Source organism: Monodon monoceros, unplaced genomic scaffold (genome assembly GCF_005190385.1).
Source record: "Monodon monoceros isolate NGI ecotype Baffin Bay Population unplaced genomic scaffold, NGI_Narwhal_1 Super_Scaffold_11, whole genome shotgun sequence".
Taxonomy (NCBI): domain Eukaryota; kingdom Metazoa; phylum Chordata; class Mammalia; order Artiodactyla; family Monodontidae; genus Monodon; species Monodon monoceros.
In genome coordinates, this window is record NW_021703767.1 from 70,881,077 (window position 1) to 70,898,278 (window position 17,202).

Consider the following 17,202-nt stretch of genomic DNA (forward strand, 5'->3'; position numbering starts at 1 on the left):
GCGCAGGCTTCTCATTGTGGTGGCTTCTCTTGTTGCAGAGCACAGGCTCTAGGTGCACAGGCTTCAGCAGTTGTGGCATGCGGGCTCAGTGGTTGTGGCTCACAGGCTCTAGGCACGCGGGCTTCAGTAATTGTGGTACACGGGCTTCGTTGCCAGGGAAGTCCCTACAGTCAAGTTTCTTATCCAACCTTGTCTTCCAGCCACCAGTTCCCCTCCTCAGAGACAAGCACTTCTCTCAACTTTTTATGTATCTCTTCAGAGGTATTCTATGTACCTACAAGTGTGCACGTGCGCACACGAGCACACACGCACACATTTTTTTTTTAAATGGTTGTGATTAGGGACTTCCCTGGTGGTCCAGTGGCTAAGACTCCGTGCTCTCAAAGCAGGGGGCCCAGGTTTGATACCTGGTCAGGGAACTAGATCGCACATGCCGCAGTAAGAATTCACATGCCGCAACTGAAGATCCCACACGCTTCAACAAAGATCCCACGTGCTGCAACTAAGACCCGGTGCAGCCAAAAAAAAAATGGTTGAGATTACATACACTGTACCTTGCTTTTTTCAGTTTTCTTAGGGATGATTTCATTTTGGTCTAATTCATTCTAGCATCTGCATAGTAATCCATTGCAAAGCAGTATTACTAGTCCCCCTAGTGATGGACATTTGCTTCCAGGCTTTTATTATTACAAACAATACTGTAACAAAACAAGTTACACATATATCTTTGAGTACATCTGCGAAAAATGAAATTGCTAGGTGAAAAGTACATGCATTTTTAATATTTATAGATATTGCCAACCTGCTCTCCAAAGGCTACAACTAATATAACTCCCACCTTTCCATATAAAAAAAGGGCCAGTTTTTTCATACCAGCCTATAGCACCATTGTTGGCCAACAAAAATAGGGTGAATTTTTACCTATAAACAGGACTTCCAGACATTACTAGTGGACTTTTCAATACCGCTTATGTTCAAAATTAAGTTTCTAAAGCTTAAGTGTGAGGTAGTGTTATACTGTGGAATGCACACCTAAAAGGGATGGATAAAGGACCTAGTTCTGACTTTCCCACTGACTAACACCATGAATGAGGCTGACCAAATCACTTAATTTCTCTGGGCCTCAGTTTTCTCATGCTTTAGTTAGATGACCCTTTCAATCTAAAATGTGTGTACATTACTCATTACTCAAAATTCTAAAGGTTTTTTCTCAAAAGAAAATTATTTCAAAAGGAAAGTTTGCAAATAAGAACATCATATTTCACATTTAAAATTTTTAGAGAAAAGTAGGAAATTTTTTCTTGTTCACATAGTAGCATTTACTTATCCCTCATATACTCTCAAAAGGTCTTCGCAGTAAGCCATTTCAATGAGACCAAGACAGCACAGACCAAGAGAACAGCAGGGTACTAAAGTCCACTGCCACCCTCCCTATCTGTATGTCTATTTTCTTTTTCTCTTTTTGTATGTACCTCTCTCTGGTTTTAAACCATACTTGGTTCCAAAAACACATTTAGAGTAACATTTAATTTCTGTATAATTCAAGAAAGAATGTTTTCTTCCCTTGTGCTAATTCTTTCAAAATTGAAAGTATAAAGAAAAAGCAGAAGGCCATTTCACTTCCTCCACATTTGAATAAAAAAGGGGGAAAAAAGGTGACAACCACACAAGAAGCACCAAGCAATGTTTATTTTCATATATATATACATATATATATATAACCTGACTAAAGAGTTGATTCTTCTTTTGAAAATTTTACACTTATTGCCTAAGTAACAACAAATTCAAACGCTCAAGTTTTTTTCATTAAAGAACCTATAAATATTAATTATTCAAAAAACAACACAAAATGTTAAAAGTTCATTCTACTACTTAAATAAAAGAAAAATCTGGGCATTCCCTGGCAGTTCAGTGGTTAGGACTCTGCGCTCTCACTGCCAAGGGCCCAGGCTCGACCCCTGGTCAGGGATCTAAGATCCTGCATGTTGCCTGGCACAACCAAAAAACTAAATAAATAATCTTTTTAAATAATAGTTTCATCGTAATTTTTGGTGGAGATACATATATATATATATATATATATATATACACATATATATATATACATATATATATATATACGTATATATATATACATACATATATATAATCTTCAAACTCTCTATTACTACTAGGAAGTGGATTACCTCCCAATTACAAATCTGTATAATCAAATGATTCCATATCTTGTATAACTATAAAATCACATGAAATTTTAAAAATATGACTTCAAAACATACAATGTATACTCTAAGATGAAGCCATGTCTCTGAGCTACCAAGAGTATAATAAGAAAAAAAATTTTAAAGGCATAAGTATATTTTGTATAGACTTTTCCCAATTGCTGATTTAAACTAATTCACGATTTACCATGATAGCAAAACAGGATAAAATCCCACTCAGAGGCTGTCGCTCTCCAACACCAGTGCCAGCTCTAGTTTGTTGAGCACCAGCCAAAGGAGAAGGTGGGTAAGTAAGAGGTCTCTATACCATGGCTCATACAAAGCTGCCTGCCTGCAAATCCACCAGTGGTAAAGCACCCAGGAAGCAGGGCTACAAAAGCCGCTCGCAAGAGTGCGCCCTCTACTGGAGGTGTGAAGAAACCTCATCGTTACAAGCCTGGTACTGTGGCACTCGGTGAAATCAGACATTATCTCAAGTCCAGTGAACTTCTGATTGGCAAACTTCCCTTCCAGCCTCTGGTGCGGGAAATTGCTCAGGACTTCAAAGCAGATCTGCACTTCCAGAGTGCAGCTACTGGTGCTTTGCAGGAGGCAAGTTAGGCCTATCTGGTTGGCCTTTTTGGAAACACAAACCTGTGTGCTATCCATGCCATAACAATTATGCCAAAAGACATCCAGGGCTTCCCTGGTGGCACAGTGGTTAAGAATCCACCTGCCAATGCAGGGGACATGGGTTCGAGCCCTGGTCCGGGAAGATCCCACATGCCCAGGAGCAACTAAGCCCGTGTGCCACAACTACTGAGCCTGTGCTCTAGAGCCTGCGAGCCACAACTACAGAACCTTGCGTGCATAGAGCCCATGCTCCGCAACAAGAGAAGCCACTGCAATGAGAAGCCTGCTCACAGCAAGGAAGACCCAACACAGTCAAAAATAAAATAAATTTATTAAAAAAAAAACTTAGCTGTTAATTGCAGAAAGGATTTATTCATTAAAAAAAAAAAAAAGACATCCAGCTAGCATGCCGCATATATGGAGAACATGCTTAAGAATCCACTATGATGGGAAACCTTTCATTCTTCTAAAAAAAAGAAAATCCTCTTCTTCCTGTCACTGGTAGTTCTGAACATTAGATATTTTTTTCCCATGGGGTCCAAAGGTACTTAAGTATATGATTGCTAGTGGAAAAATAGGGGACAGTAATCAGGTACTGGCAGTTTTTCCATTTTCATTTGTGTGTGATTTTTTTTAATGATTTAATTTTATTTATTTTTGGCTGCATTGGGTCTTCGTTGCTGCACACAGGCTTTCTCTATTTGTGGCGACCAGGGGGGCTACTTTTTGTTGCGGTGGGGGGGCTTCTCCTTGCAGTGGCTTCTGTTGTGGAGCATGGGCTCTAGGCGTATGGCCTTCAGTAGTTGTGGCACATGGGCACTAGAGTACAGGCTCAGTAGTTGTGGCACGAGGGCTCAACAGTCGTGGCTCACAGGCTCTAGAATGCAGGCTCAGTAGTTGCAGCGCATGGGCTTAGTTGCCCCACTGCATGTGGGATCTTCCCGGACCAGGGCTCGAACCCATGTACCCTGCATTGGCAGGCGGATTCTTATCCACTGAGCCACCAGGGAAGTCCCTGAATTTTTAATATAAATGTGGGGACATAAAGCATTAATGCAACTCAGAATGTTTCAGTGAACAAGTTTCAGCAGTTCAACTTTATTATAATCATAAATAAACCTGTTAAATTTTTCTGCAAAAAAAATCTCATTCAGAATTTAATACTAAAACCTCACTCATAATAAAAAAAAAAGAATCAAAGTAAAACTACACTGAAGTACCATTTTTTAACCTATTAAACTTTTAGATTTTTGCCAATCTAATAACACATTACACTGAAGAGGCTGATGGGAAATAAGCACTCAATCATTGCCACTGTACACCCCAATGAGGAGAAATCTGATGATAACTACTATCAAAATTACAAATTGACTCAGTAATTCCAACTCCTGGGTATTTTTCCCACAGATATATTCATATGCTTGTGAAATGTGCAGAAGGTTATTCACTGCATCATTATTTATAACAGCAAAATTTTGGAAACAAATTAAATGTCCATAGATAGGGAACTTATTAAAGGTGGACTGAATTGTGTCCCTACAAAATTCATATGAAGTCCTAACGCCCAATATGATGGTATTTAGAGATGGGGCCTTTGGGAGATGCTTAGGTACAGACTGGGGCCCTTATGATGAGATGTGCCCTTACAAGAAAAACCAGAGAGCTCTCTCACACCTCTCTCTCAACCTCTCTCTCTCTCCCCCACGTCCCCCCCCCACCATGTGAGCCCACAGTGAGAAGCCCCCCCAGCCCACCCCTCTGCCATGTGAGGATACAGTGAAAAGAAGGTCATCTGCACACCTCGAAGACACCCTCACCAGAACCTGACAATGCTGGCACCCTGATCTCAAAACTTCCAGCCTCCACAACTGTGAGAAAATAAATTTGTTGTTTAAGCCATCCAGAGTACAGTATTTTGTTATGGCAGCCTGAACTAATATTACATACATATGTGTGTGTGTGTGTGTGTGTGTGTGTGTGTGTGTATGTATGTACATACATACACACACACACATAGTATGATATCATTTGTGATACAATTAAAAGTGGGACAAATGTATACTGTATTTACTTAATTCTTTTTTTAAAAATCTCTGAAAGCACACACAGGAAGCCAAGAGTGTGTACTCTCTATTTTTAGGTGGAAGGAGTCCTGAGCAGGTGGAGGATCGGGTGGAAGGAAGATTTTCATTACACACCTTTTAATATTTTTTTGGATCAAGTGAACATATTACCTATTCCCCAAAATTAAATTAAAAATACTTTTCATTTATGTTGGTTATAAAGTGAAACATCTACAAAATTGTTAAACAAGTAATTCTTTATAGAATTGAGGGTATAGGCTCAGGCAGTATATTAAAAAGGCCTCTATCAAGGTTAGGAAACCTGTTCCAGAAGCAACATTGGTGGCATTTCATCTAACCATTTATATCATTTTCATTCTGTCCCTTTCTTCCCTCCTTCACTCTCTCTCTCTCCCTCTGTCTCTCTTTGCTATGTCCTTTTTCTGTCCCTGTTTTCCCTCCTGTTCCTTTTCTTTTTCTCTCCCTTCGATCCCTCTGACTAAGGTTTCCAGCTACAGCCAGTAGCAACCATAGACTTCAGTCTACCCCTCCAGGGACCTTCCAGCCAACCTCAATAGTAGCAATGGAAGCAAACCGCAATGGCAGCCAAACTCAAGTACAGGGAAACTCCAGGTGCGAAATCATGTTTTGTTACAATATCTTATTAACCAAAAAGAGAATCCTTTCTTTCACCAGCAAACTGAACTACTCTATAAATTGTCCTAAAACCCAGATGGTAATGCCAAAACACTAATGTGACTGTTTAATCACGCAATTTCGTTTTAAGTTAAACCTGAACAAGTCTGGACACAAATCATTTTATTAAACAAAATCAGTACAGTGGAAGATTCTTAGCTAGGAAAGATTTTCCCTCTCTCAAAGTAGTATAATTTACATCAAGAATATTCTCCACTATTTCCAGAGTTCAGAGTGCTAACCATTACACCATGGGCCCTGCTATCTCTACTATATTCAAAACCAAAAACAAAAGACATAATTTCCCACAAGTCTATTTGATGGACAATTACCTCTGGGACCTAAATTACGTGACTTATTCAGAAAATACTAAAAAAAACCCTAATTTGTATGTTCTAACATTAAGTTGTTTGCATAGTTTTTTGTTTTTTTAAATATTTATTTATTTAGGCTGCACATGGGATCTTCATTGCAGCATGTGGGATCTTTTAGTTGTGGGCATGCGGACTCCTTAGTTGCGACATGCATGTGGGATCTAGTTCCCCAACCAGGGATCGAACCCAGGCCCCATGCATTGGGAGCGTGGAGTCTTACCCACTGGACCACGAGGGAAGTCCCCTCTTTGTATAGTTTTAATACAGTATCACTTCTAGGAAAATATGAACTCAAATGGATTATATTTAAACTCTTAAAGCAAAAATATAAGAAATCACAGTATACCATAACAAACCAAAATCTTGTTCAAGGCTTGGGTAGAGTTCTCACTAGATTTCTGGAACAGTATTTTACTGTTTTCAGTTTCATGCCTGTAAGTTGTCTTTCCCTTGTTTTTATTATCATCTGTAGCAGATTTCAGATAGGAAAACAAAATCTAGGGTACAGAAATATATATCCAACTTCCCTTTAACCCCTACAGAGAAAAAAGCAAACATTTACGACTTTTTCTTCAAATCAACCTCAAAAGAAGTGGTAAAATCTCAAAGACAGCAAACATTAGGTTATATTTAGGCAAATGTCATTTCCCCATTTGCAAATGGGTACTTTTCCCTGTAACAGAGTATTTAGAGTGGAAGATACCAGGTCTGACCACAAAAATTATTTCTATACTATACATTTGCAGACTTCTACCCATTTACTGAAATGCATACTATCTGATGATGAAGAAAAGAGATCTGTCTGTTTGTTAACAGAGGTTAACTAGCACAGAGCCCCCAAACAGGAAAAAGCAGGCCCATCATACACCCTAATTTGCTTCCCGGTTCCTCCTCTGGGTAGATCTCATCTGTCCATTTTAAATAAACAAGTGGCAGATTTGCAGATTTGAAAATTTTTCTGAAAGCTGACATGAAGAAAAATAATAGAAACACACACATTTTATAAACTTTGAACGTTACTATGAAAAAGGAAGGAAGGATCTAGAATTAAGGAATCTAAAAAGAAAAAGAAATCTATTTTTATTTTAAACGGTGAATATAAATCATATGAGTATAAATTACTCTGGATAGAAGAAAATGTAAGGCTAATCTAATAAATTCACATCTCAGCTTTGGTTTTTAAAAAGTCTGTCATGACATATTTTGCATATGTAGTTGAGGCTCTTCCCTTTTCTGATTCTTTTTCATGACCCTCCCAAACCAAGCCTTGGGGTCCCTACTTTCATTGTTCTGAGAGCACACGTTAATTTGGAATTAACTAACAGAGGGCTTCACACATGGTAAACGCTCAAAAGTATTTGCTGCATGAGTTAAAACACTAGTAAATGATGAAACCACCATGTTCTAAACTAATTATTTATCAATAATTATTCATTCCTTTAGACAGCTCATCTATTTTTAATACCTTTATGCAAATAACTACCTAGGAATAAAAGTTCTTTCACTTACTAGGTATATAACCCTGGCCAACTCATTTTGATTTCCGTTTTCTTCAACTGTAAAATGGGGATAACAACGCCCTAGATGCCCTATCTTCGTCCAAGAGGATTAAATGTGATAACAGAAGTGAAAACATTCTGGATACTACAAAGGCAATTATCTACATTTCTAATGCACCATATCTCTAAGGTCACTTAAACATTCTGGCAACTTAAGCTGAACATACCTAAAAGCAAATGCATCATTTGACTCCCCCAAATCTGTTTCTCCTATAGGCTTTTCAAAGTTTTATATCTGGATAACTGAAGTCAATTTTTACTTCCTTCCCTCACTACTACCTTCTACCCAATCACCTAATCAACCACCAAGGTCTGTCACTCTTCCTCTAATGATTTCCTTCTTTTCCAGCCTACTAACACCTTCCCTTTATTAGCTCATGTCTAGGTCATTGCAACTAATCTCCAAGTAGCTCCTCTTATTCCCCAACAGTCAAATTCAGCCTCCAACTCTCAGCTTTACTTCCAACTGTGTACTTGTCAAATCTATCTCAATCACAGACGACAATCTTGAGTCCATTCATACTAACATTTACGACGGGCACCTTCTTGCATGGCTTGCATTGATCCCTACCTGCTGGTATTCACACCTTTGTGTGGGCTGAACCTCATCTTTCTTCTAATGATTAGTGAAAAGTGATGTGACTTCACTTCCATGCCTAGGTTACGAAATATTGTGACTTCCTTCTTGCTAGCACTCTTCTCACTTCCTCACTCTGAGGAAACAAGCTGCCAAGTAGTAAGATGCTACGTGGAGAGGCCCATGTGGCCAGGAACCAAAGGAGGCCACCAGTGGTCAGTTCATGAGGAACTGAGGTCTGTTTCCAACAGGCCAAAAGAACTGAATTGTGCCAAGAGCCACAAGAATGAGCCAGGAAGTGGATCCTTCCCAGCTGAGCCTCAAGATGACTGTAGCCTTGTGGAAGACCCAGAGCCAGACCACCCAGCAATGCTGCACAGACATTACTGACCCACAGACACTGTGAGACAAAAAAACGCTGCTGTTTAATTTGGGGATAATTTGTAACACAATAATAGATAACACACTATCTCATATATTTCTAAATAAACTCCAGGTGGATTAAAATTAAACATAATTAATTATAATTAAACATAAAAACCACTAAATCATCTTAAAACTAAATGAAAACAAATATTCATAAAAATAATTTTCTATTATTTCTAATATTTTATATTATTCTGTGCTGAAAGTAATTTCATCAAGAAATTGAAAAGATGGGAGTTCCCTGGCATCCCAGTGGTTAGGACTCAGTGCTTTCACTTCCATGGGCCCAGGTTCAATCCCTGGTTGGGGAACTAAGATCCGGCAAAACACGTGGCATGGCAAAAAAAAAAAAAAAGTGAAAAGACAACCCACAGAACAGGAGAAAATATTTGCAAATCATATATCTGATAAGGAAATTGTATGCAGAATACATAAAGAACCCTTACAACTCAAAAAAAAACCCCAAAATCCAAATTAAACATGGCCAAAGGACATCAACAAAAAGTCTACAAATCATAAATGCTGGAGAGGGTGTGGAGAAAAGGGAACTACACTGTTGGTGGCAATGTACGTTGGTGTAGCAACTATGGAGTACAGTACAGAGGTTCCTTAAAAAACTAAAAATAGGGGCTTCCCTGGTAGCACGGTGGTTAAGAATCCACCTGCTGGGACTTCCCTGGTGGTGCAGTGGTTAAGAATCCATCTGCCTCCTGGGTTTCGGCACCAAAAAAACAAAAAAAAACAAAAACAAAAAACAAAAAAAGAATCCACCTGCCAAGGCAGGGGACACGGGTTCGAGCCCTGGCCTGGGAAGATCCCACATACTATGGAGCAACTAAGCCCGTGTGCTACAACTACTGGGCCTGTGCTCTACAGCCCACGAGCCACAACTACTGAACCCACGTGCTACAATTAATGAAGTCCATGCACCTAGAGCCTGTGCTCCGCAACAAAATAAGCCACCGCAATGAGAAGCCCGCGCACCACAACGAAGAGTAGCCCCCGCTCGCCACAACTAGAGAAAGCCCGCGCACAGCAACGAAGACCCAACACAGCCAAAAATAAATAAAAATAAAGTAAATTTATTTTTTAAAAAACTAAAAGTAGAGTTATCATATGATCCAGCAATTTCACTCCTGTGCATATATCCGGAAAAGACAAAACTCTAACTCAAAAAGATACATGCACCCCAATGTTCACAGCAGCACTATTTACAATAGCCAAGACATGGATGCAACCTAAATGTTCATCAACAGATGAATGGATAAAGAAGATGTGGTATATATATTCAATGGAATACTACTCAGCCATAGCCATACAAAAAAATAATGCCATTTGCAGCAACATGGATGGACCTAGAGATTATCATACTAAGTGAAATAAGTCAGGCAGAGAAGAACAAATATCATATGATATCACTTATATGTGAAATCTAAAAAAAGATACAAATTAACTTATTTACAAAACAGAAACAGACTCACAGACATAGAAAACAAATTTATGATTATCAAAGGGGAAGTGGGTAGGGATAAATTAGGAGTTTGGGATTAACAGATACAAATTACTATATATAAAATAAACAACAAGGACCTACTGCATAGCACAGGGAACTATATTCAATGTTTTGTAATAACCTATAATGGAAAAGAATCTGATATATATATATATATATATATATATATATGACATTTGCTGTATACCTGAAACTAGCACAATATTGTAAACCAACTATAGTTCAATTAAAAAAAAAATGGCCAAAATCTCTGAACAGACATTTCTCCAAAGAAGATAAGACAAATGACCAATAAGTACATGAAGATACTCAACATTATTATTCATCAGGGAAATGCAATTCAAAACCACAATGCACCACCACCACCATTTCATACCCACTAGGATGGCTAAAACCAAAAAGACAGACAATAACAAGTGTTGATGAGAAGGTGAAGAGATTAAAACCCTAACACACTGCTGATAAGAAGGTAAAGTGGTGCAGCAGCTTTGGAAGATGGTCTGACAGTTCCTCAAAAAGTTAAACAGGGGCTTCCCTGGTGGTGCAGTGGTTGGGAATCCGCCTGCCAATGCAGGGGACACAGGTTTGAGCTCTGGTCCAGGAAGATCCCACATGTCATGGAGCGACTAAGCCTGTGCACCACAACTGCCAAGCCTGCGCTCTAGAGCCCGTCAGCCACAACTGCTGAGTCCATGTGCCACAACTACTGAGGCCTGCACACCTAGAGCCTATGCTCCACAACAAGAGAAGCCACCTCAATGAGAAGCCCGTGCACAGCAACGAAGAGTAGCCCCCGCTCACCGCAACCAGAGAAAAGCCTGCGTGCAGCAACAAAGACCCCAAAATAAAATAAATTAAAAAAAAAAAAGTTAAACGGTTACCATATGACCCAGCAATTCCACTCCCAGGTATATATCCAAGAGAAATGAAAACACATGTCCACACAAAACTAGAACACAAATGTTCAAAGCAGCATTATTCATAATAACCACAAAATGGAAACAACCCAAATGTCCATCAACTGATGAAGAGATAAGCAAAACACGGTATATACATAAGTGGAGTATTATTCAGCCACAAAAAGGAATAAAGTAACGATATATATGACAACATTTATAAACCTTGAAAACATTATGCTAATTAATTTTCTAAGTCTGCAAAGCCAAAGCCCAGGGTTTGAACCACAGTCGTTACTAAATTTCAACCACTCCCTAAGACATAACCTGAAATCTCCATTTTTTAAAACGGGATGGTAGAAAATGACAGGTAAGCAGTTGAATTTACAGCTCTCAAGTTCCAGAGAGAGCTGCTGAGGCCATGGAAAAGACTGAGATAACAAACAGAAAACATGAGCTTAAGAACAGAAGATGATGAAGTATCACACCAGCTTCTAAAGGAAAAGAGCCAAACAAAGAAATGAAAAAGGAGCAATTAGACGACAGTTAGAGCAATAAAGGAGAAACCAAGAGAAAGTAATGTCCAAAAAGTCAAGAAAAGAATAATAACAGATACACTTACAGAGATATCAACTGGAATAGGAATCTAAAAACATTCATCATTTTTTACTCATATCCTTGGTAAGGACAGAGCCAACTGTCATGGGTTGAGCAATAAATGAGGGCTAAGGAAATGGAGGCAGTTTGAGTGTAAACTGTTTTTAAGGGGAAAGGATTTAGGTTAGTTTTCATTATTGTTGTTTTTAAAGTCTAGAGCTTTGGGCCTCACAGGAAGAAGCCAGGGAAGAAGGAGCAATGCAGGACAATGGATAAAATTGTTTGATCAGTATCATAGAGGACAAGGGGATAAATTCGATTGAGAGGTAGGCTGAAGGGTTAGCTTCGAACAAGCCTCATTTAAGTAAAGAGATATGTCAGTATGTAAATGCAGTAATGCGTTATATATCTGAATCCTTGGGGAAGAGTTCCACATAACTGAATTTTCCAGATACTCAAGCATTTAAAAAAAATTTTTAGCTATTTTCCTTGAAATTGTTCACCACTGTATCTTACAGTTCTTTGCTTAAACAGACTGTGCTTTCCTGGATGACTTAAGGTCATTGTAGCTATGATTATATTACTAGGAAGTAATACAGCTTAGTCTGCATGTTAACTTTTCAAATCTTTGACTGTCCTTTGCTGTCAGTTGCCATTTCCTGTTACACTTCCCCTGATAACTTTTTTCATTTGTGCTTCCAACAGATTCTAGTTTGAAAATTATATAACCAGTAAATAATACCCTAAGTAAGGGATAATAGGGTCCTGAATCAAAGTATAGGAGTAAAGTATATGGCTTTATGACAGTGTTAAGAAACCTGTTTCACTTTTTAATTCAATTAAGACTGGGTTTCAAAGAGTTGAGGATGTCAGAAGACTCACCTCTGGCTACATGAAATATTATTTTACCTTGCTTCCTTAAGTCATATCAAAATAACCCTGCTAAGTTATTGATAATTTTATATGGTTAGTCTTAAACCACAAAAGAAAAAGCATCATGCATTCCAAAAGTGAGCCTAGACATCTCACAGTAACTAAATATACTTTCCTGTCATATAATCACTTATCAATAAAAAGTTATACTCTTCTACACTTTGTTTCTGTGTGTTAATATAGTCCTGCATATTTCACATATATGAATATTATTCGTGATAAATGTATATCCTTCATGAAATCTTGACTTTAATCCCTTTCAAATTTCACAACTACAAACAGCACAAAAGCTAAAAAGAACCGAGAGCTAAGCACACAGGCAGTCGGTTAACCAAAATTTAAGAATTCATTCCTATAGTTCCAATACCATGAGATATTCCAATTTCATTCATTCTTAAGATTCTGAATAATCCAGCAATTCCACTTCCAGGTATTTATCTGAAGGAAAGGAAAACACTAACTCAAAAAGATATCTGGACCCCCATGTTCATTGCAGTGTTATTTACAATAGCCAAAACATGGAAGCAACCTAAGTGTCCATCAGATGGACAGTGATGATTGGACAAAGAAAATGTGGTATATATACACAATGGAATATTATCCAGCCATAAAAAAAGAAGGAAATCTAGCCATGTGCACCAACATGGATGAACTTTGAGGGCATTATGCTAAGTGAAATAAGTCACAGAGAAGAGACAAATACTGTGTTATCTCTCTTACATATGGGATCTAAAAAACAAAACAAAGCTCATAAATACAGAGAACAGATTGAGGGTAGCCAGAGGGAGGGGTGGGTGAAATGGGTGAAGGTGATGAAAAGGTACAAACTTCCAGTTATAAAATAAATAAGTCCTGGAAATGTAATGTACAGCATGGTGACTACAGATACCATATAGATACCGTATACTATATCAAACATTTGAAAGTTGCTGGGACTTCCTGGTGGTCCAGTGGTAAAGAATCCACCTTACAACGCAGGGGACGCGGGTTCGATTCCTGGTCAGGGAACTAAGATCCCACATGCCGTGGGGCAACTAAGCCCACATGCCACAACTACTGAGCTGGTGTGCCTCAACTAGAGAGCCTGCGTGCTGCAAACTACAGAGCCCATGCACTCTGGAACCCACGCACCACAACTACAGAGCCCATGCACTCTGGAACCCACGCACCACAACTACAGAGCCCATGCACCCTGGAGCCTGCGCACCACAACTAGAGAAAGGAAGCCCCACGCACCACAACTAGAGAGAAGCCTGTGTGCTGCAACAAAGAGCCCGCATGCCTCAATGAAGGCCCCGCGTGCTGCAACTAAGACCCGACGCAGACAAAAATAAATAAAATAATAAATAAATAATAAATATTTTTTAAAAATAAGAAAGTTGCTAATTCTCATTAAAAAAAATTAACTCTGTGTGGTGACAGATGTTAACTAGATCTATTGGGGTGATCATTCCACAATACATACAAATATCAAATCTTTATGTTATACACCTGAACCTAATATGTTACATGTCAAATATTTCTCAATTTGGCAAAAGAGATTCTGGATGGTTATACCCACCTATCCTTTACATATCAAAAACAAAAAATAAAACTGCCATTGCTTCTCCAGTACTCACTTCCTGTTCCTTCAGTTTTTTCATTCATATCAATAAAAATTAATGAACGTAGAATCTCTCAAAGACAGAGAGGTGTGAGTGGCCTGATCGAGTCAAACTGAAACATCTCACTAGTTTAGAGTTTCGGAGGCACTAGCAGTTGTACTTTTGCCTCTGTATTCAGATTATTTATGTACATCTCTCCTTCTAAATCGCAAACACCATGAGGGCGAGAATCTTTTCTGACTGAATGATTCCATCCATCACTGGATAAACATGTTTTGAGCACCTAGCATTTGCTAGCCTCCGGAGAGAGCTGAGTTCAACAGTCCCTACCCTCAACAAGGGAGGCAGACTTATTGTAAACAAATTACAATATAGGAAAAACAAAAGTGAGTATAGAATCAAATCAGAGAAAAAATTAGCTCTAGAGTCGTGGAGGAAGTTCAGGGATACATTTATGTGTTCTCCAAAAGGCCTTCAATAAATACCTGTTGAATGAATGGACAAATGAATGAATTAAATCTTGCTAATAAAGATGGGACCACAGGTCCAAATGTTATTAGTTACTTCTGAAGTTAGTGAAAAAACGTCATCCTTCAGCAACTGTAGGAATGCAGACTCCAGCACACTCCGACCTCAGGCTATCACCGTGGAGAAAGAGCCGTACCTGTACTGCCAGCCTTTGGCACTGCCGCCTCGGCTGCTGCCGCTGCTGCTGTTTCCACCCCCACAGCTGCTGTTGCTGCTGTTCTTGTTCGGGGTCGCCGCGGTGGCCAGGCCCTCCAGCCTTCCTTCGCTCTCGGAGACTTTCATTGTTGACACTGGTTCACCCCCCTGCATCTTAACTCCAAAGTCCATTTGCCCTTCTTGGGCGGGAGAGAACAACTCTGTAATTTTGTAAGTGATAAGATTTAAGATCTGATCTGAAGGTGATTCCAGTTGCTAAACCAGACGGCGGCTGGAGTAGTAATCATCAAATGGTCCAGGGGAGGAATGCAAGCATTCCCTCTGAAGGAAAACTTTTAAGAGGAGAGGGATAGCGATGAAGACAGATGTCCTTTCAATATATATCTCCTTCTGGGCAAAAGCAAGGAGAAAAAAAATCACCCTGCCAGAGGATTTGGTGGCATGCTCAAAGGAGAAGCAGGAGCAGCGTGGGGAGGTCGCGGACTCTAGCCAGGAGTGCTGGGCGAAGGACGGACCACGGACGGGTACCCGCGGCCTGACCTCTGCGCTGACGGACTGACCCGCCGCGCTCCCTCTGCTCCGGCCGGTCCTCAGCGGGAGGGTCCGGTCCAGCCCGCTCGGCGGTTCCCACCGCAGCCCTCAAGAAAGAGCTGGAGACGCCCGCGGGCAGCCCGGGAGGAGGGTCGGAGAAGGAGGCCGCCGAGGGCGGGACGCCGGCTCCCAGGGTCGCCTAGCCTCCAGGTAGAGGCGAGCTGCTCGGGGCGACTTCCTCCAACGCCCTCGGCCCTGGGTCCTCAAGTGGGTTCCCAGGGGCGGGACGAGTCCCTTGCCCTCTCTCTAGCCCGAATGTGAAAGCCACAGCTGCAGCCACCACCCCACCCACAGCCCCCCGTCAGGTCACCCGCCCGCCTGCTCTCTCCCCCCCACTTCCCTTCCGGAGTAGCGTGAGCTCACTTCCCCCAGAGCAGAAGCCCCTAGCGCCATCTTGGAGCAGGGCACGGGGCCCTGAAGGGGGCGGAGCCTCGGCGATGGCTGTACTGGGGCGGCGGACTCCGAAGAAAGGGAGGCGGTGGGCAGCAGAGGGAGGAGGCGGTGGGACAACCAAGGAGGGAGAAACAAAGGAGTTAGTGCCCTACTGGAGGGTGACTTCAGGCCTTCCTAACCCGGGCCAGGCCGTCCATTTGAGGGCCCATTTCAGTCATTTTAGGAAGAAAGCTTAGAAAAATAATCATTTCTATAAGGAATTACAAAACCATTTCTTCATTTTAGTTATTTCAAAAAAAAAAAAAGCATGATATTGGCATAAGGCAAATCAGTGTTATAAATGAAAAAGAAACTGTCCTGGAAATTAGAGCTCTCGGTATCAAAGTATCAAAGTATTCCTTTTAACCTCAGACAACTCATTCACCCTCCTTAGACCTAGATTTCTGCATTTGTAAAACAAAGAGTGTTTAGGTGATTTCTAAAGTCCCTTCTAATTGTAAATAATATTTTCTAACAATCGAATGTACACCATATGCGAAACACTATGGCAGAGGCAAAGAAGTATTACTCAAAGAAAGTAAATAAAGTAATAAAGTAGATACAGATATATAGGTAATTAAGGCCATGAGGAAAATAAAAGGAGATGATATAGAAAATAAGCAAGATGGAATAGAGAACTTACTTTAGAAAGAACAGTTGAGGAAAGTCATCTATGAGGAGATGGCATTTAAAGTGAGAGAATAAAGAAACGTGAGGAAGCTAAGGGAATAGCAAGCTTTACTTATTTTGGGAGATGAGAGACCTGGGACCTGGAGCATGGTGAATAAGAGAGTGGTGTGAAATGAAAGTGAAGAGATAGGCAGAGAAATTTGGATTTTATTGTAAGTGCAATGGAAAATCATTGAAAATTTTAATAAAGGAGGATTGTGATCTGACCTATGTTTTTAAAAGATCTCTCTATTCTTTTCAGCAGATGGTGCTGGGACACTGGCTATTCACATACAGAAGAATGAAATTGGACCCCTACCTCACACCATACACAAAAGTTAACTCCAAGTGTATGAAAGACATAAATGTAAGAGCTAAAACAATAAAACCCTTAAAAGAAAAACATAGGCATAAATGTCCACAACCTGGGGTCAGGCAAAGCCTTTTGGATACAACATCAAAGCGTAAGTGACAAAAGAAAAAATAGATTGGGTTTCATGAAAATTAAAAACATTTGTTCTGTAAACCATACCATCAGGAAGTAAAAAGCAATCCATAAAATGGGAGAAAAATATTTGCAAACCATATATTTGACAAGCGACTTATATCCCGAATATGTAAAGAGCCCTTACAACTCATTAATAAAAAGATAAATAACTAAATTTTAAAATGGACAATGGAACTGAATAAATATTTCTCCAAAGAAGATATAGCAAAGGTCAATAACTACATTAAGAAGTTCTCAACATAGTTA

At 39.9% G+C, this 17,202-nt stretch overlaps 1 protein-coding gene across 1 annotated transcript in view; it reads right to left on the reverse strand.

Annotated features, from left to right (window-relative positions):
- The window catches only part of OSBPL11 (oxysterol binding protein like 11), a 99,284-nt gene extending 83,681 nt beyond the window's left edge, over window positions 1-15,603 (reverse strand). Inside the window, exon 1 of the mRNA XM_029214788.1 lies at window positions 14,737-15,603. Coding sequence (XP_029070621.1) covers window positions 14,737-14,927 — 191 coding nt within the window. The 5' untranslated portion in view covers window positions 14,928-15,603. The remainder of the gene's footprint in view (window positions 1-14,736) is intronic.
- Between the last annotated feature and the right edge of the window lie 1,599 nt (window positions 15,604-17,202).